The sequence below is a fragment of the Rhipicephalus sanguineus genome, chromosome 6, assembly GCF_013339695.2.
Source record: "Rhipicephalus sanguineus isolate Rsan-2018 chromosome 6, BIME_Rsan_1.4, whole genome shotgun sequence".
Lineage (NCBI taxonomy): Eukaryota > Metazoa > Arthropoda > Arachnida > Ixodida > Ixodidae > Rhipicephalus > Rhipicephalus sanguineus.
The window spans coordinates 171235759-171262842 of record NC_051181.1 but is presented as its reverse complement, the minus strand read 5'-3'; the positions used below and the strand labels follow the sequence as shown (position 1 = coordinate 171262842).

Here is a 27084-nt window from a genome sequence, read left to right as displayed (position 1 = left end):
ATTAGCTGCGGTTTCTCAGATGAGTGCAACAAAAAAAGAGTGAGAGAAAAGAAAACAAAGAGGCTCTGCTCGTTAAATCAGCAGGAGAGAAAACATAAAAAAAAAAACCACGCTGTTGTAGTTGCAGCTCTTGTTGACGGCGCCCGCTGTGCAGACTACGCTGCACCACACTATTTACAAAGCAAATGACACTGCCGGAATTACATGACAGCACTAGCGACTCGATGTGGGCTTAAGGGTGAGATCACTGCCCCGGCAGTGCATGTCTACAACATCACAGAGGGGATTAGGCGGCACCCACGAAACTTTTGCTGAAAGGCTGCATTGTTGAGTTGTGCACGTTGCGTGCGAGAGCACTCTTTACATTCGAAAAGTCGATGCGGGATCTACTTTCCTGAAAAGTAACAGAAGGGAGATACTCCTTTGTCGTGTGTGTGCCACGGATTGACATTTTTGCGAACCGGCGCCACGCCAATTAAAGGACGTCGCGCTCCCCGACGCTGACCGGTGGGACTGCTTGACCATGAGAGGGTTGTCTTTGCAGCCGAAGGGGTATTCTTCTTCGAAAGTTCGCCGCTGACGTTTGATTCTTTGTATGTGTACCGGAGACGGCGGCAGGGTCGTTGAAGGCCGTGATGTACCCCAAACCAGGTAGTATATACTTCAAGACGCACCGGCTGAGAGCCAAAGACCATTCTCACGTTGAAAGCTGAAGGTGGGCAAGCTGTATGCTATTGCCTTAACAGGTTGTCACTCTCGCTCAGTTGAGTACCGTCCCATAAATAAAAAGGGGCATGGTCAATATATCTTTCGGGCCGAGTTGGTCACAATGAAATGCGCATGATTGAACCCATGTGGAGGTCCCTTTTCCCCCGGTAAGAGAAGCGGGGGACACGAAGGGAAATTGCCCTGCTGATCAGTCTTGTCTAACATGGTGTAGAAGCAGGCCAGCAAATATCCCTTCTGGAAGTTTTAACACGAAAGTGTTTCATGCCGGGGTCCACCACGGCTCCACTGACGCATTTCCATCACAGATATGACGTTGTAAAATATAAAGACTAACATATGGCAAAGAAAAAACTATAAGAAAAGTTCCGTCCCCGGGAGTCGAACTTACGACCCCTCGATCCCCAGCGCGCAGCGCGAAATGACTTCACCACAGACGGCACGTTCTTCGCCATATTAACGGCATGCTATTTAAATACACCTTTTTGCCAGTGCCGGTACTCGGAGATCGGGGTACATCAGCATGTTTTCGTTATGACTAGCGAGATGGCGCGAAGAGCTTGAAGGGCACGGTTTAAAGATCGTCGCCCCACACGTTGAGACGAGCGTGCGTCTCTACAGGGCGTGGTCGCTCGTGCGCGCGCGCTCATCTTGTACGTCTTGCCCCCTCACCGCAAGTTTGCGTTGAAGTTACAGAGAGCACGAAGGTCACTTCGCTCAGTGCAGCAGCTGCTTTTGCAAAAAGAGCGCACTGCTGACATACAAATAAGTTACAACTGTGACGGTTCACGCTCATCCTGTGTATACTTGTGCAATCATTTCGTGCATCCTCCTTTTTATTTGACCACAGCGCTTTAACTGTCGAGCTGTGACAGTTGTTAGTTCGCACTCATCCTGTGTATGTTCATTCCATGTGTCCTTTTTGCTTGAGCAGCGCGTTGCAAGTTTCGAGCTGCTTGCCGTTCTTCGTGTGTCATTACAACTTGTTGCTATAGCATTCATTCCTTCGCCCTCGAGGCGAAACAATGCACAACGAATGCTCAACTACGTCTGTTAAGACACGTTTTACTTTCGTGTGATACCGATTCCTACGACAGAGGGATTATCCATGTTTTTTTAGTGTGGCTCTGTATTGGCTGGCCACCTAAACTTAGTCGTTCGTCTAGTTGAGACGCGTAATTAATATCTGCAGCATAGGCATCGTAACTTCAATTTCAAGTTAGCTCAACCTACCTGAGATCGCCTTTAAGCACTAGCCCCTGGAAAGATCAACACTGAAACTCCGCCGACATTGCAGTCGTGCCAGACCTCTCTGTGACTTCTCGCATCCGATCGTCGGGGACTGAATGCTTCCAGTCATCGCACGTATGCCTTCATCTGTTTATACTTTCAAACCTTCACATCTTTAGCTAATGTTAACTCGATTAATGTCTGCTGTTAACCGAGATGTACAGCCTGTGTTAATATCTATTACCGTTTGTTAATTGTGTGATACTTGCCTCTTGTAAGCTGATTGATCGATTTTATATGTATGTTAGTTATGGTGGGTTTTATGGCTCAAAAATACGTATGTTAGTTTGCTTTAAGTGTTGTACTGCTGAGATTCCTTGAGCTGCGATACCGCTAGACTAAAGTTGCTGTCTTGTTTTCCAAACACGTCTCTGATCTCTTCGCTGTGTTCGCTTGCGTACGGAACAACCTAATCTGCTGTCGTTATTATCACCGACTTCGCACTGGCGACACTAGAGTGGCAACTTGTAACAGTGTCACTGCACATTAACGCCTTTCCGGAAGATGTCCCCTCACGTAAAGGACTTTAGAGTGCCCTCGTGTCAGGGCTATAAAATGATGAAATGGCCGTGTGCTGCGCAGGCTGGGAACGAGAAAGCGCTCCATTTCCATGAGAAAATCGCAGGTGCAGGATGTACACATCTCTTTGGATGCAAAAATGTTCTGTAGAATGGGTGAATTCATGATTGTAAAAGGTTTACTCCAATTTAACAAAACAACTATTAACAATATATATATATATATTGCAACAGGCGGGTTCTTATAAAGAGGTTTGGCACGGCGCCTGGCACAAGGGTCACAAATGCGAGACAGCGTCAGCACAGAAAACAGACTGAGCGCGCAACACACGAACGTCATCGTCTTCACTCTCACTGGCACAGAGCGGGCGCCGATGCGCACCGGTACAATATATATATATATATATATATATATATATATATATAGATATATATATGAAGGAAAGAAGTGTTAATTTCAAGGGCTCGTTTTCTTTGTTATACACAATATTAATGAGAACTAACAGACAATAATGCCAAGGAAAGTATACGGGATGTTTTAAGTAGTAAATGTAAGGTAATTGTGAAGAAAGAAAAGTGGACGAAAAGATAGCTTGCCGCGGGCAGGGACCGAACCTGCGACCTTCGAATAACGCGTCCGATGCTCTACCAACTGAGCTACCGCGGCGGCCATCCCCCCGTCCACTTTATAGGGTATATATGTGCATTTAAACATGGGAGCGTCAGTCAGTGCCGCCAGTAGCCATGACGGCGAGTGTGGAACACTCTTTATATATATATATATATATATCAGTGATGCTACCAAGGATTTCTGATTTGGAGCAATTTTTGGAGCAGCAAAATTTCCGTTTTGGAGCACTTTGGAGCAGCAAAATTTTCATCTTGGAGCACTTTGGAGCAGATAATTTTGCATCTGGGAGCACTTTGGAGCAGCGAATTTTACATCCTGGAGTGCAATACAGAAGCATATTGCATTAACATTCAAGCACCCGAGTATTATTATGGGGCTCTAATGAAGGCTAGAAACAGGGGCGTAGCCAAGGGGGGGGGGGGGGTTGGGGGGGTCCAAACCCCCCCCCCCCCCCCCGAAATTTTTCAGTTTTGCTAGCGTATATATACATGCACACATACAAACGAACGCACGAACATACATAAAGTATGGTTGAACCCCCCCCCCCGAAAAAAATTTCTGGCTACGCCCCTGGCTAGTAGAAATATTTCGATTCATTGCAAATCTCATGGAAAAAGTCATCTCAGGAGCATAGGCGTGCGCACAGAGGGGGGGGGGCAGGGGGGGCGCCCCCCCTAATCACCTAAAAGGGGGGGGGGCGCAAAATCTGCCCCGCACATTGACCCTTGCGATAGCAATTATATGGACACTCTCGGCGGATTTTTGCCGTCGCCGTTGCCGTAATTTTCCGTTATAAAGTCCAAATTAACAACATCACCACGCGCATTCTAGCCGCGGGTAAAAGATCGCGAGCGCTGGCGACAAACGCGGCTGAAGCGGAGATTAAACTAGCCGGCCGTCTGTCTCCGCCGCACGGACAGCGCATGAGATAACATCTTCCCGCGTGCGGGCCTGCCGTCGATTGCTCATCAAACAGAGAGGAAACGCCCCGCCCGTCTTTCGTAAGGAGCATGAAGGGACGCCAGGGGAGCGGAAGGGGGGGGGGGGACCGCATCGCTCGAAGGGCGCAGTCGCTTGCGCGCGCGCTATCTCGAAGCATCAGGAGACGGCTCGTAAACTTGCTGTGCTCTCAACGCTTACTTCGCGTTTAGAAAACTCAGAGCAAGAAAACTCTTCGGTTCCTGGAGGGGCCATATTCCCTTAAACCAGCGTTTTGTTCAGTTACGCGAGATCGGATCCAAAAGAGTTAGCTGCTAGTCTTACTTCGTTTCACAATACAATTTTTTGGTATCGCATTCATTGCTTCGCTCTTAAGCGAAACTTAGTTTTTTTTTAACCATTAGCTATTGACCCCCGAAAGCGAGGGACGGACGTGTAACATGGCGTAGCCGCTTCACCGTGGGCCGTCAGCGACGGGCCCGCTACTGACAGCTGCGCATTTGCGGCTGCTCCGACCAGGAGATATGATTTTACTATTGAGATGACATTTAAAAAAAAGCAAGCAAAAATTCGAATTGGAACCCTAGCACGTGAGCTCGAAAGGGCAGGGCCTTTTAGGGGGTATTTACCGCAGAGTGATTACAAACTCGGACGTGCTGGCGGAAGGAATTACGAAAAAGCACTTCTGGATAAAGATCCATGGATAAAGTATATCTGAGGAAAACTGTCAACGCGTTTCCACCGTTCGCGTGCTCTTCCATAAACGCGAAGCAAGGAAAATTCGATATTGTCCCATATATTTACTGCGAGCGATCCCAGATTTCATTCCGCGATGTCCGGAAACAGAAGTGACAGACATTTTAGCGGCACTCATGTAGTTATTACTGAACATTGCTTTCCTTACGTGCCGTGCGACGCTTGAAACGAGCTATCAGCAGCGTTTCTGCAACAGACGACGTCCGTCGATGAATCGCCGTCGCACTTTCTCGCTACCGATAGGCCTAGACGTCACGAGCCTCTGCGGAGAGCGCGTTTTGCTGTCTAGCCGACTTGCAGAACAGAAGCTGCGTCGGCACCGTGCATGGCATCGTAGCTTACTCGGAACGCACGCGCGAGCGCTATTTATTCAGCGGAATAATTCTTGGTCCATGATTGCGACTTTATTGGCAGCTCCAAGATCAAGCTGCACATGTTCTGACGCGCCGGCGGTGCGATTGCCGGTGATAGACGCCCCCAAATCTGAGACTTTGGCGCAAATTTCGTCGATATTATCAGGATGGCGCAGTAAATACAATTTGGCGCACTTTGGCGCAGGAGTGGAATCACTGATATATATATATATATATATATATATATAGACATGCCAGCCCCCCTCTCCCCCCAAAAAAAATTTCTGGCTACGCCACTGCCACAGAGTACATTTCATGTGAGCTCATGCAGGTTCATACAACGCCTTCTCTAATTATATGCCTGGAACGTTGCTCATTCTTCTATAAAGAGCCTGCTGCCGGAACCCAGAGGCCACGCTTCCTACTGCATGTTGCAACCAGGCGCTATGGGAGAGCACTCGCTGCTGTAAGGCTTAGTCATGTGACGCAGCATTGGCAGCCGTGAGAGCTGTGTGTAGTTACAAAGAAACATCGCAAGAAAAGGAGGAGAAAGCAGGCAAGGAAAGCTCAAGTTCTGTACTCCATCTCAGAAGTTCCACTGTGGAGGCTGCGAACCCCTTAGCCAATAGGAAGGGTGAAAATCCCTCACGATGTATTCAGCCATGCCACGTCGTCTGCTCAGCGTTCCCCTGGTGTCTGGCGCATGCGTTGGGTGAGTAAAGCGAGCAGACGGCAGCGCCGAAAAAGAAAAAAAAAAAAGAACATGGCTGCACCCACGACGCTGGTGCCCTCTGTCTCGAATTTATCACACTGTCAAATTAGCGGCGCTGCCTCGAATTTATCACATTGTCAAATTATCGGCGCATTCGGCTTAGCAGGCGTAGCTAAACAAGCATTTTATCTCGTCAATAACGAGAAAATGTACCTGATACTTAGTGCTCATCGTGAGATGGCACAAAGCGATGGCTCATTTCACCATTTATTTGTTGCTATTAGCGCTGCGCGTGAGTAGCAAGCACAAGTTCGGATCGAAGCGGGCGGTCGTGTCTGCATGAGCGCTGCCCATGTTGATTTGTAACCACAGTTACCGGCGGTTACAGATGCAATTAAAGAAATACGACGTAAATGTGATGAAGAATAAACATATCACTTATTGATGTGACACAACACGTGCCAAACAAGCATGAATACCTCAATGCTGCCAATTGGTACTAAAGTAATTATATCTGGAACTATGTTTTGCTGCGAAAGCGTGTCTTACACCCCGTATCTTTGGCAGTGCTGAGATGGAGTATAGGCACTGTGCTACATGGAAGGCTTGTATCGTGCATGACTACGAGCTCTGTCCCCAATGCTGATGTGCTGCTTTTATTGTGAAAGCTCACACTAAAGGGAAAGTTATTTTGTGCACTGAAAATAGCTCGGGGCATGAGTGGTGCAAGCAAAGAGTGCATGTCGACCACCGATATAGTTTGGGCTCAATAAAAGTTCACTCATCATCATTATCGGCCACAAAAGTTTTCATGTGGCTAAAATATCTGGACCTCCAACACTAGCTTCTGTGTGGCTTGAGCTTGTCTAGATAACAGCCATTCAAATATGCAAGCGATTGAGGCGTATCCAGAAGCGATCTTAAAGCCATGAAAACTGGATCACCAAAGAAAACCAACTGCCAGGAGAATAAGTTTCCCATTTTGTGAAGGCAAATTGTAGTCGTCTCTTTCTCACTATCAGTATGGGAGCCCGTCAGTTTCAATTAGCCGGTACCATCGCATTCAGGCAAAAGCTCATTCTCAATCTGCCAAAACTGGGTGCCCACTAAAGTCGAGTAAATATAAATGCTTTTTTTTTTTCCTGGACTGGATAATTGAGGTTTTTAACACTCTGCGGGAGTTTTGCTAGGACCAAACCGATTGGTCGTAAAATGCAGGCTCCACGGTTGTTCAATGCGAGAACCTTCAAAGTTGAATCACTGGTTATGTTATTCACATTTATGCCAGATATGGAAAGAAATGCGAACAGTGCGGCATCTATGCATGCTCTGATGTTTCGCATTTCTTTTCAAGTGGTTGAGGCCTAAATGGTGACAACAAGCTACTCGAGTCATCAGGGATACCATCAGGGACCACCCAAGCACGTTCTTATTCCCACCAAGGTCAGTGAAAACAGTGTGCCCCTGTCGGCACAATGGATGCATACATTTTAGTGAAGGGTTTTCTGAGGGGAAAAAAAAGAAGTAAAATGGATATTTCGAAATGTCAACTATGTTTTAAGGCCTCTTCAACAAACTGCACCGAGGTGTGCTGTTTTGTTCAATCATCGCGGGATTGGTAGAAGATGCCATTTTAATGCACAAGTCCCTGCAGGCACAGTACAGGCACCGAACATATCAGCGCACGCAGGCAAGTTCCAGCTGCTTGGGAAGCCCAACGTAATGATCCCACTCTGAAATGCTCCGGAAGAGCTGCTTTACTTGTACCTGATGCTCCATTTATGGCTTTGATGCCAAAATGATGCTCCAGCCCGTTTATAATTTGGAGCAATTTTTGGAGCAGGAAAAAGTCTGTTTTGGAGCAAATTTGGAACAGGAGGAGCCGTTGTTTGTAGGAGGCAACACGAAATTTAGGATCACTATTGGAGCAGAACACGTCTATATTTTCGGTGAATATTTTTATTAGCGTACATACAGGGGTGTACATACATGAGACACAGGAGACAAGGCCAAAAGCCAGAGGGCAGCCATTAATGAGGTTCTTAGCACGAAAGAGTGTCACACTCTGGCTTCACTGCGCTGCACAAGATGTGCGTTGAAGTGAAGCATCAGTGACAAGGCAAGCATGGCACATATGGTTTTTGCAAATGGCAGGCACCATAGGGTCCATAACCAACGTTTCTAGAACTACTTCAGTTTGAAAACACGGCTCTGTTGCGCGGCTCCGCCGCAAGCGGAGGCGGCGAGTGGCGCTGTAGTCGCGTCAGGCTTCAGCGAGGTGCGCCGACCGCTGCTACGGCTGCTACCGTATCGGTGCGCCGGATCAGATGGGCCACTGCTTTGTATTGACGAACAGATTCCGGATCTTGTAATACACAGCAAAAGAGATTACACGTGTTACGCGTCCGCAATGTCGACATGTTTTATGCCGGGCTGCACAGCGCCAAAAGGACAAACAAATTAATGACCGCAGCACTCTTGGGCTCAGCATGATCAGACGGGATAAAAGGCTGCCAGAAAAATCGCAAGTTAATGAACGAATGTACTGTCGAAGTGCTGCTTGCTGGGCCAGTTCTTTACACCAAACTTGTGAAAACCCACGAAAATGGACGCAAAATTAAGTTAGGGCAAATTTGATGTTGTAACCCTTTTTTCTTTGTACTTTGCTGAGAGCTTGGTACATGTGTTGGCTGTTTTGGTTGTTTCAGGCCAGTGTGGCTTTCAAGTATATGTCAGTTATAAGTTCAGCATGGTGTTGTGATTTCTTCCTTCGTGTGTGCGTCTTTTTCGCTGGTTTTCTCAAGTATTAATGAGCGATTCACGAATGACAGGATCGAAATGCCTCGTTTTTCCTGAAAATCTTCAGAAGTTGATGTGTAATTATTGTCGGTATTGCCGGTCTAAACGTAGTTCATATCGAGTGCGACTGGCTCCTTATTTCCGCAACTTGCACGAGTGAGTCAATCATGACCGACAGATTTGATCCTGGTCACGCTTTATCGCGATCAAATTTAATCGAGCAACACATCGATAACTTTCTGAATCTCGAGCTTGCGAGACTGAAATTCTACTACGACAGCGGAATAATGTACAGCGGCATTTCGCTGTATTCTTTCCGTTCCTTGGACACTAGACATCATCAAAATCCGAGTTGCAATAAAGCCTGTAATTGGGCAAGGCGAAGGCTGTCAGAGGAAAGACAGCACGAAAGGATTCCCTCGCGAGCCTCCGACGAAATTATGCAATGGCCTATTTGTTTCTAAATACCTACGAGAACATTTACAGGCTCTTCTGGTAGCCAGGCAAGAGGTTTGCGAAATCAGCTGTTCTGGTATTTCAATATTGTACGTAGCCAGTGAGCAACGCTAATGTATGTATAGCAATGAACGAGAGCAGCAGCGACGGTACGTGCTCACGGTGCCTACTGTCATTCGCGTAACACAGAACACGAGCAGACCCGGTCTCAGATATTGTTGCTGAACCGTACTATTTAACACGATTACCTTAGCGGAGAAATAAGTCGTTTTCGCAACTGTGTTGATAAGCAATTCAGTATATTTGCGCGGACAATCGCAGCTGACCGCCGCCTTCACTCGCGCTTCGCCGTCTGCTACGTAGAGCCTGTTGCTGCAGTAGCGCCACCTGCACCGGAAGTCGGTTGCGCGCCGCTTTCAGAGTACGGCGGAGGCGGGGAGTTTGGCAAATGAAAGAAGTTCTATAAACGTTGGTGATAACGGCCCCTTTGAATTTCCGGTCCGCTTCACCCCATAACACGTCGACATCACGACAAAGCTGACTCTCAGACTCTGCTACTGTCGCAAATAGGTCGACTCGCGAAAGCGCTGGTTCGAACCTACGAGATGATAGACGCGGCGGAGGTGGGGGCTTCAATTATTGCCTTTCGGTCCTGCAATTTGGGCTGAAAGTCCAAAAAATCGGACGCTGAAGAGTTTTAGTGTCCGAAATTTCCGACGTTCTTGACCATTGACGTCTATGGGGCTGGTGACGGTGCCGCGAAAGCGTCCGAATTTTCGAGCATGTCCGGAAAATCGGCAGTTCACTGTATCTGCCGCGTTTCATTGTCGTCGGCGCGGCCTTCGGCGCTGGCTGTGAGGGCACCGTTGGTGCCATTTAACTCAGATCGTTTGAGACAGCAGAGCGTAAAATAATGCAATTCTCAAGGTAAAAACGAACGCGCGCGCAGAACGCTTTACGGCAGACGCATTCGACAGAATGGCAGCGATAGCAGCATAGCGCGGGGATACAGGAACCGGAATGTAGGATGTTCGCGACATCGATGGGATTTCCCACAGTTGACCAGTGCCTCCAAGATCGGCATTTCAAATCACAAATCTGAGGCTTAAAGTAGCGATCGAAATAGAGCCTCATAGATTACCAATTAGCTTTCGTTTTGATCTCTGAGGCCATACTTTGTATGGTACGGGTGCCGGAGGAGATAATGGCTGGCGATTCGGCGTGCGCGACAGTCTCGGACAGGGTCCGGATTATCGAATGTAGATCTGGCAGCTGTTTGAAATATCGGTCGTCTTTACACATTACTTCTATGGGATCAACGGCAGTGCTGCGCGACTGTCCGAATTACCGAGCATGTCCGAATTATCGGTCGGCGACTGTACATTGCAAACACACCAGGCCAACCAAAAGTTTGAGTCATCGAGAGGTGTGTGCCCGAGATGTGAAATAAAGGGGCCCTACGTTGGGTTCTGAAGGAGCCTCCGGTAGAAGTACGTCCACGTCATGTAGTCCAAGCAGTCCTGTGTGGATCGGATGGTGCCAGCAACCACTTCAGCATTCACATGGTCAGGCAAAACATCCATCAAGCTGAAAACAAAGGAATAATGATACAGAAAGAGAATTATCCATGCACACCAGCATAAAGAAGTCATCGGCATGCTTAAAATAAAATGAAAAATGGGGTAAGGAAAATTGAGCACCTCGATAACTTGAGCATTTTACTTAAATTTTCCAAATTTGGCATTGTGTAAGCCTAGCTGCAAGAAATTATGTGTGTGAATGCAAAAAAACTTTCGAATGCTTTTAAATGCTTATATATAATTCAATATATTTAGATATTTAAGATGTTTATTAAAAATTTTCGGGGTTTTACGTCCCAACACCATATACGATTATGAGGGATGCCGTATTGGAGGGTTCCAGAAATTTTGACCATCCGGTTTTCTTTAATGTGATCCTAAAGCTTCTAGCATTTCATTCGATTCTCGAGTCAGTGGTGGAGTACCGTAACCGCCGTGGCAGGTACAAAGAGGAAAACAATTCTATGAGTAAATTACGCTTTTACAACACCAAAATTACCCCGCTTGCCACGAGGTAAGTTGGAAAATGTGGGCAACGACGCCACCTTGACATTCCTGCAAGAACTGCTGTGACGTTGTAGATTTTGATGGCGTCTACAAGGACCTACATCATTCCTAATCGGTGAAAATGAAGTACATTGTCTTCTGAGGGGGCCAAAGATGCCAAGTGTCAGGAAATTTCATTGGGCCAATGTCGCCAAAATATGAAAAATACACTCTGAAAGCCGCGACATCAAGCGCGGATATTTCAGTGCGAAATTTAAAAATGATATTCTCCTGTGTTAAGAAACCTATGATGGTGAAATTAACAACATTAGAGTTTTCAGAGTAAAATGTAAACTGATTCATTGTTTCTTCACTTGAGTGTCAAAGATGTTTAGTCAAAACAAAGTAAACATATTGGCAGCTGAACGTGTACATGGGGGAATGGTTAGAGCAACCCAAACACTTTTGCAATGCCTGTGCATGGAGGAACGAAAACTCCTAGGAACCAAAGCAAGCAGTTGTGTCCCACAAGTTCTTTACTGCTGTGCTCCCTACTAGTCATTTCCTTCCTCCATCCCTCCATGCCACACTCGTAGAAAACCTCTTGAAATTCCATATATATCAGTGGGAAAAAGATATTATTTATTTCGAATTGCTTCACACAAGGAAGGAATCAAGCTGAACCCTACCTCGACTCCACTGGGAATGGCTCGTAGAGAAACTTGTTGTAGAACTTCTTCTTGAGATCGTGGACCAACACCACTGCCACACCTTGATCGTCAAACTGTGGTCTGCCAGCTCGACCAATCATTTGCAGGACATCTGCAGCAGCATGGGAGCATCTATGTCATCATCAGTACTCAAAGAACAAATCGGGAAAGATTGCATTTCTTCCCTGAGGCACTGAAAAGTGATGACTTTTGGCATCCCATGCGGCAAAAAAGCAAAGATGCCTATGATTCCAATCACATGGCCTTTTACTGGTGTACACGGTTAATGGTCTCTTAGTATTATTTGCTCATGTGCAGTGAACTTTTCTTTGTTATACAGTCGCCGACCGATAAATCGGACACTGATAATTAGGACATGCTTGGTAATTCGGACAGTCGCGCGGCACCGCCGATGATCCCATAGAAGTAATGTGTATAAAGACGACCGATATTTCGGACAGCTGCGAGATCTACATTCGATAATCCGGACCCTGTCCGAGACTGTCACGCAAGCCGAATCGCCAGCCATTATCTCCTCCGGCACCCGTGCCATACTAAGTATGGCCTCAGAGATTAAAACGAAAGCTAATTGGTGATCTATGAGGCTTTATTTCGATCGCTACTTTACGCCTCAGAGATTTGTGATTGGAAATGCCGATCTTGGAGGCACTGGTCCACTGTGGGAAATTGTATCGACATCGCGAACATCCTACATTCCGGTTCCTGTATCCCCACGCTGCGCTATGCGCTGCTATCGCCGCCATTTTGTCGAATGCGTCTGCGGTAAAGCGTTTTGCGCGCGCTTTCATTTTTATCTTGAGACTTGCTTTATTTTACGCTCTGCTGTATCAAAAGATCTGAGTTAAATGGCGCCAACGGTGCCCTCAAGGCCAGCGCCGAAGGCCGTGCCGACGACAACGAAACGCGGCAGATACAGTCAACTGCCGATTTTCCGGACATGCTCGAAAATTCAGACGCTTTCGCGGCACCGTCACCAGCCCCATAGACGTCAATGGTCAAGAACGTACGAAATTTCGGACGCTAGAACTTTTCGGCGTCCGATTTTTCTGACTTTCTGCCCAAATTGCAGGTCCGAAAGGCAATAATTGAAGCCCCCACCTCTGCCGCGTCTATCATCTCGTAGGTTCGAACCAGCGCTTTCGCGAGTCGACCTGTTTACGACAGTAGCAGAGTCCTAAAGTCAGCTTTGTCGCGATGCCGCAGTGTTATGGGGTGAAGCGGACCGGAAATTCAAAGGGGCCGCTATCACGGCGCCGTGCGGCGATGTCGTTGCGGATAAGCAGTGGAAATGCACGGAGGCGTGATGGCGGCAGGTGGCAAACGCGCCAGTACGGCTCAATCGCTGACAAGCCTTACAATAAGCATCTTCAGTCAACTGCTCGATAGTGCATGTGGCCTGGTGCAGTTGCACACGTAGTGCACGCATTTAATAGGCGAGAACCCAAATGCGCCGCGCCGCCATTCATGCTGCCTCTTTGTGCGACCGCTAAGTGCGCCGCACAGACGCGTTGCCTTCACGAACGAAACCAGCTCGCCATTGTACAGCGATCACATCACACTGGCGGAGATACAGGCGGACTTGGTTGCACGTAAGCGGAAGTGCGGGCAGCAACGCATTGACAACTTTTTTCGGCCACCGGGACCCTGAAGTGTCAATAGAAGTATTTTTTTTTTTTGACGCATTCGTTTTTTCGGACATTCGATAATTCGGGCTTATTTACGTTCCCCGTGGAGTCCGAATTATCGGTCGTCGACTGTAATCTTTTCTAGATACGCATTCATTTGCGGAGAGCAGAACAGTGGTGCCGCCTTCGCTTGTAGTATGATTCGATGCTCATGAGTGGCAGCATGAAAGTTGTCAGCCGAGGAACTAGGGATACCCGCCAACGAGTTCAAATTTCAAAGCACCTGTCTCGCGAGGCAGTAAAAGAACTTGACGTGACGATGAGCATTCCGAAAGCTTCATTTTCACCTGCATTTCGTCGTGAAAAATGGTTGAAAACTTCCAAAATGAAGGTGGTTAACCACAGCTGCAATAACTCCAGTGAAAGTGTAACGTTGGGTGTAATTACCAGCTTCTCAGCGTTGCCGGAGGAGGGACTCTACTTTTTAGTGGCTTCTCAGATTGAACAATTCAACTTATAAGATATCCATGCGCTTTTGAAATCAACCGCTGCACGCTTAATTACCGCCGAGGGGGAGCTTTTCGTTGCATCATAAAAAACTGGGTGGAGAAAAATTGTTTGTCAGTCCCTTTAAAATTGCTGACACAGCAGAAACACCATTTCTGCTCACACACTATGGTCCACCACTGAAATGCAGAGGCATGTGTAACGATGGAATCCATTTCCAAAACTGACGTGCAACCACACTTTGCCGCAATGTCAGCTGCAGCAGCAGAAGCCCACCCAACCTGTCTCGTGGTCTTCTTGGCTCTCTTGTGGTCACACATACTAATCATGCCTGCTGCCAACACCAGTCATTCCAGAAGAGTGAGCAGAAATATTTTGGCCCACATTGGCTAAGAGGCATCAGGGCATGGGAATGCCACGCTCTGATGCCTGTCTATACGTATTACTAAATTCATGGCTGGAAGTGGGGCAAGAGAGGACAAGCTTCCTGCAAAAGGAAAGATATAGACAGCTTATAACGTAAGTCGCCGGAGTCGCGAATATCCGCACTATAAGCGGTACCGCACTATAACCAAAACAACATTTTTGAAAGGTTGCACGTGTGCAAAACATGACCAACGGGTAGGCGCGCGATTCCGACTATCGAGGCATGCGACTGGGCGTCAGTTTGCGTCTGCTTACATTAGGAAATGTTGAACGGTTAGCGTCCGCGGACCCGCGGTGCCGACATAACGAACGCGGAAAAAAATGCGCCGTCACGGGAAGTCACCGCGGTAGCACACTGCGCGTGCACCATGTCGAAAACGGCGGCGACCACAAACCACCACTCGAGTGTTTCACACGCACGCCCGCGTTTTCGTTAAAGGGGTACTGACACAAAAACTTTGGCCTCGCGTTTTTTTGCTGCAATGTGTTGCTGGGGGCCTGTTAGTCATAACACGGCACATCGTTTGCTGCAGCGCGCGACAGATAATTAATTACAGGCTCCTCATTACCGACCAGTGTCAGTTTCGGTTTCAAGAACGACAAGCCTCCGGGTGCAACTATCACCACCTAGCGGCTGCAGCGCTCGATCACGTCAGCACACAGAAGTGTGACGCACTTCCGCGCTGTTCGCGTCGTCTCCTCGCATTCGCACGCTTGCCGCACGGGCTGCGCGATGACGTCGCCATCATCGTCCTCGTTGTCGTCGTCCTCCTCATCGTCGTCTGTTGGCGACGATTTCCTTGAGACACCAACAGCGCAGCGGCGAGCGCGTCAAAACAAAAATGGCGGCTACGACGTCATCACAACTTGTTGTACCGGCTACAACGGTTACGTATGGGAAGTAGGGGGGTCACCTCGGGTCACCTCCGAGGGTGTCAATGCAATAGGTGCGCCCTATAGTGCTGGATCGCGCACGCGAACTTCAATATTCATATAAAATACCTTCCAAGCTTTATTAGCTGTCGATATTTCGCAGATGGTACACGCACGTACACGGAAATCGATCCAGCAGGCTATCTCGGCCGCGAAATTTTGTGTCAGTACCCCTTTAAAGATGTAAGTCACCCCTTCTAAATGCAACAACTGCAAAATGTTTCATTGACTCGGCACCAAACCGCAACTTCTGTAGTCCGCGGCCGCCGACATGGCAGCTAGCGCTCGTTAGGCCTAGCGTGCGCGTTGCAACTTGGCATGCCGCCGCGAGAAGCTTGCCCTAGGCAACACGGAGATCGGGCGTAGAAGAGATCGCACTCGCGAGCTAAACCGAGGGCATCACGCGTGAAACGAAGTTTCGATTCGCGGTCGGAAGAACAGCCGCGGCAACTATCCTGAAAAAGTCTCTCAAGCTCCTAAGTCCGCCTGTTGGTGGCAAAGGCGAAAGCTCAATCGCGTCTCAAAGCATTGTTACCTGCGGGGGAATCGAGGTTGCACGCGCGATATCTGCGCTCTACGACGAAGCAACTATTTTCCCGACGGAGACAAACAGCGGTAACGCGCTCTTGATGCGGACGCGGGCGCCCGTACGTAGCGGAGCGCGCATGTCATGCGGCCGGGGCAAAGCGCGCATGTCAAGGGGGCAAAGGCTTCTCCGTCGGCCACGCAACCGCTCCCCCTCCTCACACCACGCACCCGCGCCGGGCTGCTGTCCCCCACCTCCATCCCTCCCCCCTTTTTTTTCTCCCCCCGCTCCTTGTTCGTTCGTTCCGCGTCCGCTCCTCCTTCGTAACGCCGTCGCCGCTCTCTCCCCCGCCGGCGCATCTCCGCTGAGAAGCACGCTCGCTCCTTCGCATCTCTGAGAACGTTCTGGCAGCCGCATTATAACCGGTCTTTCATCTCGGGGGACTGCACAATAAGCGGTATGCGTATACATGGAGTTCTATGGGAGGGTAAACGGGAGTCAGAAAAAACCGCATTATAACCGGTACTGCACTGTAAGCGGTTACGTTATAAGTGGTCTGAGCTACAAAACATCCCCCACTGGGGCACAAAGGCTGTGCCCGACCTTCTTTCTTTCGCACTGCACAATGTGCCCTCCTAATGCAAGCGTGCACTTTTATTATAGGGAGCTGTTTTCGGGCTCAATCAGCATGGCGCTTTTCATTTCATGTTCTTTCCAGCGTTTTTCAGCCTCTAGAAAGGCCCAACAAAAGGACCATCATGCAATCCTGGAAATGCAGGATAGGAATTCAATTTTGTCAAAGTTGGAATTTTCCTTCAATGTGCAATTCCTTATATCGATCTCACACATTGTACAGCAGATCGCTTTTAGTCCGCCAACAGGAAATATTTCTACGAAGTACCCATAGCAAGTGTGCTGCTTCCGAATTTCTTTTTGTTTTTTTCACGCTGTCGGTGGAATGCATTTGTATGCTTCAGTTCAGTTCACATTGGGCAAGCGTAGAAACATGGCCTAGTGGCCGAGGCACTCATTTTTGGACCGGGGGACCCGGTTTTGAACCACAGCCCCGGAAAGAAAGTTTTAAATAATAAAACTAAAGTTTTATTATTTCTTTGGTGCATGCACACCGGCTGTTGGAGAAGAGGGTTCTTTGGAAAACCGCCAGCTTCGCAGGTGTGTCAATACAAGCTTCGCACATGCATGACTTGTCATCAAAACAGCAAGAAGTAGACATGTGCGAACATTTAAATTTACGAATACAAATAAGCCAAAAATATCAAATATGCATTTACTATTGAACAGATGCAAAGCACGAAGTAACAATAGCTTTTGCAACTTAAAACAAAAAAAAAAAATGAATTAAATTGCACGTCATTAGGCTGAAGCACATCGAAGATACTTCTGGCAATGCACTCATTACAAATTATCATGCAGAAAAATGACCGAGCGCATGAACTGATATAAAGCAGAGCTTCAATTTGGGCTAGTTGGTGCATATTGAACTTCTGAAAACAGCGCTAGGACGGGACATAGAAAGAAGCGACAAGATGAAGCGCTTTGCCTTGACGATTCCTTCTCCGTCCCGTCCTAGCGCTGTTTTCAGAAGTTCATTATGTGTGCATCTTGTGAATTTCTCATAGTTCACAGTAAAACATTGCCAATTGCCAAGAACACAGCGTAACTATGCAGTGTCCCCAGTAGTTGTGCCTCATACTGGGATGTTCATAGGGGGCTGACGTCATGCCTTTCGTGCTTTGCAGTACTTATCCGTGACAGAATCGCTGCATTCACCAGCGCTGAGAGCATTGATAGGCCTCTTGCGGGACATTGTGGCATCAGCCAGAGAGCAAGTTCTGGTGTGCACTTATCTTTATGTGACAAATCGTGATCATGGTACACGCTAACGCATAGCAATTTAGTCAAAATTACATTTTAACTGTGGCAGGTTTAATATGGGTACATATTACCGACGCTTTACTTTTGTAAAAACAAGAATGCTTGGCACTCGTAATTAGTTACTTGTTCAAATATTCGCCTCTCGATCCACATATTTGGGAAAATAGTTGATTTGCATTCAATATTTCGAATATTCTCACAACCCTAGAAATAAGCAAAAGCGCCCCGCTTATACACATCACTCGGGCAACAATAATGCCTTTTGCACTGCACTGGGTACCCTGAGGACCCATCGGTGCGCAATGGATGAAGGAAGCTGGAATGTCCTTTCTCTCTTCTTCTTTCGTTTTCAGTCAAGAGAAACATGGGTTGGACGGCACTCACATGAACGGTAACTGTGAGTCATCACATGTGCCATTTTCGTGCCACCAACTAAACCAATCTCCATGCAATGGGCTGCTGAATCATGAAATACAACTCCAATAATGTACCAATACAAGGTTGCCACAATGCTTTAGCTTGCATTTATATTTATTCTTGCTCAATGTGAAAGCAAACATGCTTCGTAAGTGAGTGCACCAGTTCAAGCCCTCGCCAGCTGCCCCGATTAAAAAGGATTTAAACTAGGGGTGAGCAAATATTAGAAATTTCGAATATTTTTTTAATAGTGTTTGCTATTCGATTCGATTCCCACTGGAATTTTACTATTCGAACAATTCGAACTTCCCAAAGACAGTCAATGGCCGATTGAAAGTGACTCCTTCAGATTTTCAATATGCTTCAGTTCATTACACCTCAGTACTGCGGCAAAGCTGCCTTTCAAGCTTCGTTACGGTCAAACTTCACCAAGAGACAGTCAACGTCCGATTGGAAATGGTCCCTAGATTTTTCAATATGCTTCACTTCATCACACCTCAGTATTGCGGCAAAGCTGTCTTTCAAGCTCTGCTACGGTCGCAAATGTATTAACTCAAGAAAACGCTGGTTCCAACACGGAGATGAAAGATGTGGCAGAGTTGGGGGCTCAATTAATGCTGTTTTGGACCTGAAATTTGGGCAGGAAGTCCGAAAAATCGGACGCCGAAGCTTTTTAGCATCCAAAATTTCAGATGTTCTTATATATCCACATCTACAAGGCAGATTTGGAACTCCGGACTTGAAGGGAGCACACCCTTGTCTGCCACATCAGTTGGGCTTCCACAGAAGTTGAAAGAGGAGGAGAGGCTGAGGAAATGGCATCTTTGCCTATCACGTGTAAAGTGTTGTCGGCAACACTTTGGTTGCACCAAATTATGTACATAAATACAATTTGGCCTCTACATTGCCTCATTCTTGATAAGACAACTATGAAACACCACCTTGCCAGCACTTCATCAACCTAGCGAAAAGAACCACTTTTATGTTGCTATCTCATAAGAATATGCTTAGGAATCCTCTCCACCATTTTTTTCTGCAAATTCACTTCGACGTTTTCGAGAAATATTCGAAAAATATTCAATTCGATTCGCACTCACACTTCAATATTCGAATTCGCTTTGCACCCAAAATTTCGCTATTTGCACAGCTCTAATTTAAATGCACAGAGTCACATTGTTTTAGTGTGCTGGCGTTTGTGGTGTCTTGACTTCTTTCTTGTGTCCGTGTTTGCACGCCCTGTCTCTTTTTAGAATGTCACATATAAGATGGAAAAGTGCACTCAAGACGGAAGTGCTTGGTAGTGCCATTGCGGATGTATCGTGGAATGAAGAATACCCGTTTTCTCATTATTTCAACAAAATGTTGTGCCAATCCTGTTGACACAACAACTTCTAAGCAGCTTTCAGGGAAAAAGTAAAAAAAACTGAAAATATGACTTGAAAAAATAATATATCTATAAGTATATACTCGCGTAATTAACACACATATTTTTTCCGGAAAACCGAAGCAAAGTTGGGGGGTGCATTTATTATGCGAGGTAAATTTTACGAAAACTTCTTCGGGACGGGGAAAAAAAAAAAAGATGCGGTAATGCAAAAAAAAAAAAACTGTTAGATAGCTTACCTTTTAGAGCAAGCATATGTGTACACTATTCTTGGTCCCACTGTAGGCATATAATAAACTTGTGAAAGTCTTCTTTGTACCAAGGAGGTAGTTGCTGACAAAGTGATGTGCTTAACTGCAGTCTGTTGCAGCACTGCGTGAGGCCATTCGTCCACCCATTACTTGTTTAGAAAGCGGTAGTCGCAAGGCCATGCTTTCTTGCTGTGGCTCAGACCTGTTCTTCCACACCAGGAAGCTTTCAGTCCCCTCCCGATGCGTAGCGTGCAGATTGTCATGCTGCTTCCGCCAGTAATGCACACGGACTTGATCAATTCCAAAATTCCTCTCGGCAGCACAATTCCTGTGCTCAAGTGCATACTCTACAGCCTGTAGCTTGAAACCGGCCGTGTAGGTCACGTTTTGGACCATCGCCTACGGCAAAACGCAAGACAGGCTAAAAACGAACTGACAACGCTGTCACGGAGTGAGAATGACTGGTAAAAAAAAATAGTAGGGGTGGAACCCGTGCCACTGTCTATCGTCATTCTGATTGGCTGTCCCACCTGGCCTTGCAAACTCTGCCGCTTCGGTGGTTGAGGTTACTTACTGTAGAAGAACCTTCTGCAACCCTCGCCTTCAGCTGTCTGTTCCCTCCCCTATGGCTTTCTCTGTGCACTCCTGCCACCATGCTGGCATCGTCAGTTGCTGCTGACTACTTATAGAGTTCCGTATTTGCAGGCTGGCATGGCCAGTTCTGTGATTTTCGCTGGCCGTACGCTTGTGCGCTACAAGGTCTCTAGACTCGCACCGTTTGCCAATCCTGCTGTTTTGCACGAATGCTTCAAAAGGAATGTGCTGCGCACAGATAGAAAGGAAAACCAACAAACAATGGTGCGCAGCAAAAAGAAAAGAACTATGCTAGGGTGAGGAGTGTGCCTGTTATGCGAGTAAATACGGTATATATATATATATATGCAACGAAGGAGACATGACAGGTACAAGCTCCACGTTGCTTTGTTTTGAAGTGCCATTTGAAACCTTGTGGCCCATGCACTCAATGAAGCAGTACTCAATGACGTTTGGGAAATTGACATTTCTTCAATTTATGCTTAACGCATTCACTTTTAAGAGCTTTTAAAATGGCATCTACATGCTTCAGATGGTCTGGAAATGTGTCCGAATAGACAAAGGAGTCTTTCAGCAAGTTACCGAAATAAGTTACGCAATTATGGTACACTCTCACTCCTCCTTTCGCGCTCACTGTGCTTTGGCCGCCCCCAATTATAGGGCAGGCACCCCAACACCACAAATGCTTTTTCAAAAATTACTATGGGGTGGCCAAGCCTCAGTGTTGCCTCTCAGCTCTGTTAAAAAGAAAACTGCCATTTCGGCGATACACTGACCCTGGGAGCGGCCCAACAAGCGGTATGGTAAGATCGTACCGTATTTCAGTAACTTGCTAAAAGATTCTAACGTCATCAAAGTAATTCGTGACGTGTGCCAAGTGGTGTGTTGTCGATATGGACCTGACGGCCCATTCAAAAGTGGCGGGGGCGTTCCGTAAGCCAAAAGACATGACAAGCCACTTATAGTGACCTGTACGTTGATAAATGCCGTTTTTGGAATGTCTTCCGTATGCATCTTCATGTGCCTGATGTCATGTCTAACGTCAACAAGTACGTCAATTTCCCAAGAGAGTCAAGAACGTCATCGATGTGTGAGATGGGTTGGTATTCGGGCACTGCAACTGCGTTTCGCCTGTGGCAATCGATGCAGAAACGCCCTTTTTCTCTGCCAGAATTGCATGAGTAGGTCGTTGATTTGTCTGTCCATTTCAACGATGTCTGCATTTGAGCATGGCTGGTAGAAGCCGACGACGGAGAAGTGCGTGCAGAAAGGAATAAAAGCATGGAGCCAAACCATGTCTCTAATTCATAGCATCATGCAAGTCAACAGGATGAAGACCTGGCAGCCACTTTATCAGCTGCACGTCATCATTGCAGTTCTAAACAAGACACCCTGACCATATACACTCAGCTGCCGATTTTTCGGACACCTGATTTTCCGGACATGCTCGAAAATTCGGACGCTTTCGCGGCACCATCACCAGCCCCATAGACGTCAATTTATAAGAAAGTCCGAAATTTCGGACGCTGAAACTCTTCGGCGTACGATTTTTCGGACTTTCTGCCCAAACTGCAGGTCTGATAGGCATTAATTGAAGCCCCCACCGGTGCCGCGTCTATCATCTCGTAGGTTCGAAGCAGCGCTTTCACGAGTCGATCTGTTTGCGATAGTAACAGAGTCCGAAAGTCAGCTTTGCCGCAATACCAAAGTGTTATGGGGTGAAGCAGACCAGAAATTCAAAGAGGCCACTATCACGGCGCAGTGCGGCGATGTCTTTACGGATAAGCGGCGGAAATGTACGGAGGCGTGACGGCGGCAGGCCGCAAATGCGCCAATACAGCTTCATCGCTCACAACCCTTACGATAGGCATCTTCAGTTAACTGCTCGGCAGTGCATGTGACCTAGCGCAGTTGCATGCGTACTGCGCGCAGGTGAGAACCCAAATGCGCCGCGCCGCCATTCATGCTGCCTCTTTGTGCGAGACCGCAAAGTGCGCCGCACAGATGCGTTGCCTCCACGAACGAAACCAGCTCGCCATTGCCACGCCCGTGTGCAGTCAGGAACGGAGTGGGCATCCCGAACCCTTTCATGACAAATGCGTGCGTACGGTACCGGAACAGTACAGTGACGGCGTCAGCTTAGTTGGCGATGTGCTGCACACAACTAGAGATGATCGGCTTCACACGGCAGCAGATGCTGCGTATCGGCGGAGATTCGGCGATGCGTGTTACGTGTGCACACGCATCAGGGAAAGGCGGACGAGTCGTCCCCTCTTCCGCCACACTCTTTGTGTTCCACGTCATCGTTTCCAAACGCTCCATGCGAAAGAGCCGTAATCTATTCCGCGCTTTGCTGGTATCAGCGGCGCTCATCGCGAGACGCAAGTGGCGGCTGGCACGTAAAGCGGGGTTTGCGGCAGGTGCCGAATGTATTTGCGAGAGCATGGGCACGCACCAAAATGCATGATAAGTGTACTGGGAGGCATTAAAGCTATTTCTGACGGGGCTGTGGCGATTCGACTGCTTGAGCGAAATAAAAAAGCATGAATTCGTTTTTTCGGACTGCCCGATTTATCGCACGATTGCGCGGTCCCTAGGGAGTCTGAAAAATCGGACGTTGACTGTATGGACCACTGAAGCAGATTCTAGTGGTGTGGCCACTAACTTCAATGATTACACCCCCGATGAGACGTTTAGATTTTACCTCACACATATCTTCCAAAACAATGAATCATGGAAAAAAGAGGGAATGATCCCCCAATTTAAAGACTCGCTCATAACCCACCGTCTAAAGGCAATGGAACTCAGTTGTCACATGCAGCCTTCAGGCATCTGAACAAAGAGCATGAATTTACAAGGTAATTAATATCTGGGGTTTAACGTCCCAAAACCACGATACGATTATGAGAGACGCCATAGTGAAGGGCTCCGGAAATTTCGACCACCTGGGGTTCTTTAACGTGCACCTAAATCTAAGCACACGGGCCTCAAACATTTTCGCCTCCATCGAAAATGCAGCCGCCGCGGCCGGGATTCGATCCCGCGACCTTCGGGTCAGCAGTCGAGCGCCATAACCACTGGGCCACCGTGGCGGGGCGAATTTACAAGGTAAGCATCCCTTGATGACTGAAAAGCACTCGACCTGACCTTCCACCAGGTCTCCCGTCTGCACAAAGATCACCCTCTTCTGCCTCTTCACTGGACCACAGAACACGATGACACCCCCTGGACTCCGCAAGAATACAGACGTCGCCCCATCAGCCTCTGTGCCACCCAAGAATTCGATGCCCATGACATCTGACCTTCAAATGCAACCAGCTCTCCCAAGAGCTCAGGCCGTGTCATCATCAGTTAGCACGTTGACGGCATACAATGCAACAGCTAGCCTTGCCCACTAGAGCAGACCCCACTGCTGCCCTCTACTGTCAAGTTTTTTCTGCGAGTTCTGGAACTCTCTTGGGACACAGAACTATTGCACGTTTTGACACTTAGAAGACTTTGCTTGTTCATGTTTTGTTGTTTGTAACTCGTGCATTTTTTTCGGGGGGAGGGGGAACCCTGTGAGGTAAGAAGGCAGTGATGGCTGGTAAAAGCCGATGAAGAACAAGTGCGCGTGGGATGGAATAAAAGCATGGCGTCTCTCATTCATAGCATTACACATATATATATTATTTGGTACTTTATAGTGATGTCAAGTCCACATCCCCAACTAATGTCATTAATGTACGATGACAGCTATGCCTTACTGAGAGTAAATGTAGGCTGATATGGCAGAAACAGTGTGCGATAAACATTGTTGCCAGAGTTGTAAAATTAGCAGTCAAGTTATGCCTTAGTTTAGTAAAGCAAGGCTCACTGAGCCCAACAAACCAGTGATCGGAAAGTCGACATAGCGTGAAACCTTGGCATCATAATACTCGGTGCCTTTGACAACCACAAGATGGGCCGGGAAGTTGACACCCCAAGCCAAGGTCGCCGTGGCTATTAGAACCTGCAAAGGAGGGACAAAGGTTTACTCAGCAATGGAACGGCCATTTGCCACACAACAAAAATCACGAACACAGAATAAATATTACCAGAAATGAATCGAATACTATAGAATACTTAAAAAAACACATTTTTTTGCCATTAGTATGAAGTAACATTCACACTTGATAGCAAGCACAATGTTCAGAAATTTCCATGACGAGATTCCCCACCATGAAAAGCTGCTGACTAGTAGAGTACAGCAGTGGAAACAAAAAGGCAGACATGATAATTCAAAGGAAGTCCCTCAGGGGCCCACAGTGTGCTGCACTGGAAAAACATCTATACGCCAGCCCACTTAAAACAATCCCAGATAGACTGAGTCGTAACAAACACAATCTCAGCTGGTTGAGAGGGAAGAAAGCAAATACTGCTCAAGATGAGGCTCACTACTGGGCCAACTTGTGCCCACAAAAACACCCGGAGTGCAACGAAATCGGCGCACACAGTGATCAGTTGTCGCATAATCTGACTGTCAGCTTTCCTAAATGCAGGATCGAAGATTACAGCACTATTGTAGGCAGCCGCATTGATGATGATATGTGGGTTTTATTGGTGCAAGGGCCATGAAAAATGATGTGACAATGTTCCGTGATTGACGATGGTATGTAAGGGATGTGAGCTATGATAATGTTACGTGGCTGTACAGGAGCCTAAAAGGCAGCTGCATTGGTTATCGAATATGCTAGACTGCTCGTGCAGTCTTTGCCAATCTGCCTTTCTCCTTTTCCTGTGCTGCCCTCGGCCCTTTTGGTAGGGGCTGCTGGAACAAAAGGTCAAGGGGTGTTTTGCAATTTTTCTGCTCAGGGAAGGGTGCATGCACTGTGGCATCGTGAAAGAGGCGCATTGAGAAGGTTCCCAGACATTCCATCGTGGCCTGCACCGAGCAGTGGTTATACACATAACGGGTCTCATTATCGCACTATGCACTAATCCCAAGGCATAGGACAAGCCACTGTGCACGCAGTCAGTGAATACATTAGGGTCTATGAGGCTCGGTTGGGGATTAGTCGCAAATATGCTTTAACCGTTACTATGTATTAATTAATGAGGCGTTACTGCAGTGTATTGTTTTCAACATAATTACATGTTAATTTAAATAAAGGTTTACTGGTAAAAGAAGCATCTGTCTTGGTTATTTGATACAGTCACCGACGGATTTTTCGGATGACGAAAATTCGCACTTGATGGACATTTCGGAATTCATAAATGCATCATCGAGGTTCCCGTACAACTACTAATACATTTTCGCAACCGATTTCTTGGACAAATTTACACCCAAAGTTTGGTTTTTCAGACTAAATCACTTGTTTCGAGCCTCACTGTTTGATTTTAAAAGCCGTCAAGTTGGATTTTTCGCTGGCTTGGCCAACATTGGCTTCCAGTTGTGCAGCCTCCAAGGTTGGGAGCATGTACAATCTTCCAGTTTCGGACGCCACACCCGCTGTTCCTTGGCCAACCAGATTTTTCTTTTTCAGTCAGCCTTATCGTTATCATTACTTTGTGGTTAGTCTTCTTCTTTTTTTTTCGTGTTTACGCAGTCATTATTTCACGCATGGTGGTGTGTCTTGTGTGTTTTTTGAGGCAGTCTGCACGTCAGATGTTTTCTACCGTTGCGGTTGCGCACTGGTTATGGTGCACGGCCGCTGACCTGCAACTCGTGATTTCAATCACGGTGCACCAGTCACATTTCGATGGAGGCGAAATGCTAGACACCTGCATACTGTGTGACGTTAGTGCAGGTTAAAGAGCCACAGCCTTCTACTACCGCACTGTAAAACACAACAGAACAACCAAGATGATGTGTGCACCTTTTGTGTCCAAACTCGAATTTTATGTGCTTGGTGCCATGGTGCCACCTCCTGTGCCACCCGCAACTGTCAGCGGCAGAGATTGCCAATACACTGACGATTTCACCGGAACCAAAGTACAGTCAATGTCCCGGACTCCCTAAAGACTGCGAAATCACCCGAAAAAACGAATTCATGCTTTTTTATTCTGCTTGAGCAGTCAAATCGCGCCAGCCACATCTGAAATAGCCTCAATGCCTTCCAGTCAGTGTTGCAGAGTTGCTTCCACCTTTTCATGACCCCAGAATGGAATGGGGAGAACGCTTGGAGGAATGGAATGGGATTGCAATTAAGCGCCTTTTACACGGAATGGAATTAGGTATATTTCCGAAAATAGAGCACCTTTTCGTCTAAGCGCTGTTTTTCAGACTTCAAATATTAGTAAGTGAGAGCCTCGGATTTAACAATAAAGCAGTATTTTCAAAATGGCTTGGCTGATTACAAGCACCGTACATTTATAAGCAACCACAATTCTGTCCTTATATAGACTGTGTTACTCCGAAGTTTGTCTCTGTTGTGCCGTTAGTATCCGTCGTGCGGAACTACAGCGGAATTACTGCCCCTATCGGAATTAGTAGGGTGGTTGTACTGCAGGAGATACGTCACCAAGCTACTATCATTTGACCTTGGTAATGTGTTTTGCGTACTTTTCCAGTTCCTAATGCATCTGAT

At 47.2% G+C, this 27084-nt stretch overlaps 1 protein-coding gene across 1 annotated transcript in view; it reads right to left on the bottom strand.

Moving 5' to 3' along the window:
• The window catches only part of LOC119397040 (activating signal cointegrator 1 complex subunit 3), a 623467-nt gene that overhangs the window by 146976 nt on the left and 449407 nt on the right, over nucleotides 1-27084 (bottom strand). The window contains exons 28-30 of the mRNA XM_037664465.2: nucleotides 24407-24527; nucleotides 11936-12068; nucleotides 10642-10767 (exon numbers count right to left, since the gene is read on the bottom strand). Of these exons, the coding sequence (XP_037520393.1) occupies nucleotides 10642-10767; nucleotides 11936-12068; nucleotides 24407-24527 (380 nt within the window). The remainder of the gene's footprint in view (nucleotides 1-10641; nucleotides 10768-11935; nucleotides 12069-24406; nucleotides 24528-27084) is intronic.